Consider the following 5,287-nt stretch of genomic DNA (forward strand, 5'->3'; position numbering starts at 1 on the left):
CGGGATTCTCACGTAGAGCATTTTTTGAACGCCCACAATGCTTGAATTATTGGTGAGTCGGTGACGTTGGGCTGTCGGGCAAGAGCCATTTGTGCTTCCCTAGTGGACGGATCATTTACTTCTGGGATTAATCAAATCCCAAGAGCGTATCTGTATTTCTAAAAAAAAAAATGTTGCTCAAATTTTCATTTGGGCTCTTTTCATAAGGGCTCTGATCAGATCGAACTATACAAGTAATTACTTAAAATAAAAACATAAATGAAGAGTCTGAATTACTTTGTTCTCATCAAACGAACTATTCGATCATTTAAAAATGGTAAATGGTAAAATCGCTTCATAGTTGTTGCAGCTCCATCAAGCCTGGATCTGAGACAATTGTAGTTGACGTAGAGCATTAATTTTTTGCCGCAAAGTTGCCATCGTTGGTGTTGAATCAATCTTGGCATCATAGTTGTAGGGATCCTTGGTGTAGAACAGATACTCTTGGCCGGAATATGTTTGGACTTTGACATTGGGAATTTGCTCGATGATGTCCCAATTCTCATTGCCCTCCAAGCAGCTCTTCAGCAGTTGCCGATTGCAGCGCATCTCAAACTTCTTCAAACTCCTGTGAGTGCTTGCTGTGTTGTTATGCTGCTCGATCAAGCCCCGCAACCACAGCGGGAGCTGCTCCATCTCCTCTGAACATACCAAGTCCAAATGTTGCAGCTTGCCGAGATTCTCCACGCACTCCAAGTTGGGGCAGTCATTCACCTCAAGATATCTTAATGACGGGATGTTGGATATCTTCTTCAACCCTATGCCATTTGTGACCTCGAGCCTGTAAGCCAAGGTGATGTTGTTAATCTCACCTAACTCATATGTTTGAAGCAGGCCCAGTTGGTTGAGGTTGGTGGCTCGGTGGAGTCCGTCAGGAAGAGCTCTTAGCTTTGGGCAGTCGATAATAGCACAAGCCCTGAGACTTGGAAACAACTTCACTGCAAGAGGTGCTCCATTGAATGTCCACTCCTCCCATCTGGGCATGTCTTCGAATTGGAGCACTTCGAGTTTGGGAAATGCAGAGCTTCTCGATCCGAGAAATTGAGACCCAATGGCTGTTATGGAGCTGGCCCTTTCAATATTGAGGTACTTGAGCTGAGGCAGTGTGCCGAAGGGAGGGAGCTCCGTGCAGCATGGCAAACCAAGAAGCTTCAAGTACGTCAAGTTTGGAAAAGATTCAGCCAAGGAAGAGGATGTCATCCAGCTCGGGAACTGTCGGCCAGGGTACTGACGGAAGAGAATGTTGAATATGGTTGATGAAGGCTGAGTCATTTCATTACATATCCTCTCAGCCTTGCTGATTTGCTCCTCACTCCATACCTTTTCTTCATTCTCGGTCTCCTCATTTTCAACTTCTGATCCCGTGCTTGTATCTCCTGCCTCCTCACTTTCATTTCCTTGTCCATAGCCATCATCCTTGCCATCACCCATGTCATTGTTTGCATCTTCATCATACGTGCCATCACCATCTGCTTCTTCATTGGCTTTAGCATCGTCGCCTCTACCATTATCAACTTCCTCCTCCTCATCTGGTTGCATCCAACTCAGACTAAGCTGCTTAAGAAAAGGCTTGTTTGCAAGTGCAGAGGCTCCTCCTTCTGCCCTCTCAAGCCTATCAATGGTTATGCTCCTCAACTTGGAGAGATTTTTCAGCTCCTCTAAATCACAACCTTTTTCAGAGGTTGAGTTATTTTGTCCGACCATAAATCCATGAAGGCTATATAAATTTTCCAGTTTCCCAATTCCCTTGGGCACATAAGTGAGCAGTGGGCAACAACTTATGTCAAGCCGTCTTAGATTATGCAACTTGGCGATGGACTCAGGAAGTCTTTCCAAGTACATACACACTGAGATATCAAGACTCTGAAGGTTTACAAGGTTTCCGATAGATGTTGGAATCTCACATATATTTGTTCCATCGAGATCAAGATATCTTAAATGCAACAAATCTCCAATGCAATCTGGAATCTTTTCAATTGATGTTTTTGTGAGATCCAGAACTCGCAAACAGGGTAATGCTTGCAGTACACTATCTTCGATCGTCTTGGTTTTAGGGGAGTCGATGAGAATTAGAGTTCTCAAACAAGCTTGTCTTAGAATTTCAGCTGGTAACACTAGCTTAGGGCCCCATACAAGAGATTGACAGCCGCCGAATTTTTATGGTATCATCTACTTTGAATTCTCTACCATGTCGATATAAAATCCCTTCTTCTCTCATTAAATTTGCACTGAGAGATCGGAAGTGATCGTGCATAGAGAAGAAACTCTTGGACAAATCAAAACTTGCATCAGCCTCCAAGAGATTCCTACAAATTAGCTCCCTATACATCTCCTCCCCTATTTCTTCCATTGTTCTTTGATTTTCAATTGGAAGATCCCTCCTCAACTGATCTTGTTCATCCATAATAAGGCCTTCGGCGACCCAAGACTGAACAATCTCTTTAGAATACATATCTTTTTGAGGGTACAAAGAGCAATAGAGAAAACATTGTTTTAAACTAGATGGTAAGTCTTCATAGCTCAAATATAAAGGCCTCAGTTCTTCCTAAATTTGATTCATGTTCCATGCATCACTTTGGAGAATTTCCACCCATTTTGCTTTGTCTTGTTGGTATAGAACCCCTGCAATAGCTTTAATTGCAAGAGGCAAACCATCACATTTATTGACAAGTTTAATTCCTATTTCTTCAAAACTCGATATCTCATCTTCATCTCCTTCACTTTCAAACACTAAATGTTTAAGCAAATTCCAACCACTTTCTTCATCCATTTTTTCAACTGGGTGGATATATGTAGGCTTCATTAGTTTTACAATATTTTCTTTTCTAGAGGTAACCAAGACGGTACAACTTGAGGCACTTTTCATTATAGGTTTTCTCAAGAAATCTACCCACACAGATGAATTCCATACATCATCTAACACAATGAACGTATTCTGTGTAAGAACTGACACCATTATATTTTCTAATTCTGCTTTACTTTTTCCTTCAAGGTTTTCTCCTTTGGTTTCACTTCCTTCTCCAAACTTAATCAACTTTTTTAGTAAATCAGATTCCAAAAACATGACACTTGTTTGGATTATTCTTAAGTATCCAATCAATTAGTGTCTCAATAGCAGTTTCTATTTGTGTTCCTATGACATCTCCTTCAATTTGTAGGTGGGATGTCTCATATGTGATCACTCTATTAACATATTCAACTGGTTCTTTTGTTACCCAATCCAAATTATTTTTTATGAATGTATCATTTTTAAGATCTTCTAACTTACTATTCAATGCTATAATTTGGTTAGCAATATCATGGCGATATTTAAGGCACTGGAAGCATGAAAAGAGATAATTGAAAGGGATGCTTACAGTCGATGAACTCGACAAGGCTTGGGATTTCAATAACTTCCCCCCTTCAATCATACAGAGATCAATAACATCATCAGCATCATACATGATGTCCTTCAACTTCCTCACCCATAAATCAATTTCATCATTCCCGTGCCTCTTTCGCTCTGCCTGGTGGAGATATCCATTGATTGCCCCCAACCTTTCTTGAAGGGTTTTAATCTCCTTATTAACACCAAGCACCTTAAAGATCTCTGCCTCCATCATGTTGGTTGTTGCTGTTATGAATTTTGAGACAAAGAAATCTAAGACCATTGCCATTATTGGTAGAGGGAGAGGAAAAGGCTCAAGTTGTGGGGTGTTATCTTGGTTTTGCATGGAGAAAATGCTAGTGCCATAACGACTATATATAAGGCTCCACACAATTAGAAAATTGACATTAATTTTCTATTTAAAAATTATACATTTGCAGTTGTTATGAATTCATTGGCGATGTTATGGATGTTGACATAATGAAATATAAATGAAATTTCAACTTTAATGTCAATTTGCTTCGTTAAATATTATTTAGCTTTTGAACTGACAAACTTAAAAGTTTAAATATATCCATGTAAGTGATTAAATTAATCATTAAGATAAACATCAATAATAAATGAATAGTAGCTGAAATGCATGTTAAAGAAAATTCTACAATATAAGACAATGCCCCGTCTTCTTTTATTAATTTATTCTTTCATTTTTTATGGATGAAATAACTAGATAACTTTAGAAAGTATCGGCTTTTGCACGTTAACAGCTCATCAAAGGTTGTACTCACACATAATTATCAGCTAAAATGGAGATGACTTAAATTAAAATTGACTTGTTCGTACAGTCATATTAATGTAGAGTTTTTGTCACTTTCCATTGTGCAACTAGGTCATGTATCCATCCATATGATGCTTTATCCACTCAATATACAATCCACTTGCTCAATTATTGGATATTTAGATTATTAATGAAGAGTAGTTGAAATACATGTTAAAGAAACAATAAAATTGTACAACCATAACTTTGAAGTCTACTAATCCGGCTGTGATTGATTGGACATTAAGATAATTCTAATTTAATTTTATTATTTATTATTGTGTAGTTTGTCTTGCATGAAGCAAAATGATTCGAGAATCTTGTATTTTTTTCTTTATAAATTAATAATGCTATATGATTTGTCATATTTGTGAGTATTTTTAATGTTACTTGATTTGTTTGTCAGTATATATTTTTAATTAGGGATAATAATTTAATTTGGATTGATAAGGATGTCTATCAAACCATATCAAATTGTAATGATTTTAATTATTGATCAAATTGAAACGCTTACAGGAATTGATAAACTCTACCAATAGCTCTACTTACCTGTCTCACATAATCTTATATTCTCTTCTTCTCTTCATACTTGAATGGTTATGGAATGACATCGCTCATCCCTATTTATATGAGAGAGCAGTGAGAAGATTATTTTCTTTATAATATTTTAGAGATTAGATAATTTCAATATCTATTGTAGATCTTTCTTTTGTCAATTAGGATTACTTATATGGTTTTAAGATGTCAAATATTCTTATAAGGCATTGTAAAGAATCTTATACAACTCTAAAAGGTTGTGGAAAACGCTAGATCATATCGTTGCATGAGTTGGTGATGATTCTAATGCTTCCCCTCAATATCGACTTTGGTTCTTAATATAATCTATCATTCTTTATATCTTTCTATCTTGCCATCAAATTGACTCTTCACTTTCTAAACTCCCTTGCAAAGATATAGACTTCACATCCTTTGGCCTTGGAACTAAGCCCCAAGTTTGATTACACTTCAGAGCTGAAGCCTTTATCTCCCCCATTGCTTTTCACCATTTAATGTTTTGTGCAACTCGA

The 5,287-nt window shown here is 37.3% G+C and overlaps 1 protein-coding gene across 1 annotated transcript; it reads right to left on the bottom strand.

The window, feature by feature from the left end:
• Positions 1-354: 354 nt before the first annotated feature.
• On the bottom strand, positions 355-2,809 carry LOC121978603 (putative disease resistance RPP13-like protein 1). The gene is made up of 3 exons (XM_042530927.1): positions 2,614-2,809; positions 2,227-2,493; positions 355-2,144 (listed from the first exon to the last, which is right to left on the bottom strand). The coding sequence occupies exons 1-3, from the start codon at positions 2,807-2,809 to the stop codon at positions 355-357; spliced, it is 2,253 nt and encodes a 750-aa protein (XP_042386861.1).
• Positions 2,810-5,287: the final 2,478 nt, after the last annotated feature.

This window comes from Zingiber officinale, chromosome 4B (genome assembly GCF_018446385.1).
Source record: "Zingiber officinale cultivar Zhangliang chromosome 4B, Zo_v1.1, whole genome shotgun sequence".
NCBI lineage: Eukaryota > Viridiplantae > Streptophyta > Magnoliopsida > Zingiberales > Zingiberaceae > Zingiber > Zingiber officinale.

Excerpts from the sequence above, each read along its gene's own strand:
- LOC121978603 (XM_042530927.1), bottom strand. The coding sequence starts at position 2,809 with ATGGATGAAGAAAGTGGTTGGAATTTGCTTAAACATTTAGTGTTTGAA. Across the intron at positions 2,494-2,613 it reads ATGGGTGGAAATTCTCCAAA|ATATGTATTCTAAAGAGATT; the intron begins GTGATGCATGGA and ends ACCCTCAAAAAG. Across the intron at positions 2,145-2,226 it reads AGGGATTTTATATCGACATG|CTGAAATTCTAAGACAAGCT; the intron begins GTAGAGAATTCA and ends TAGTGTTACCAG.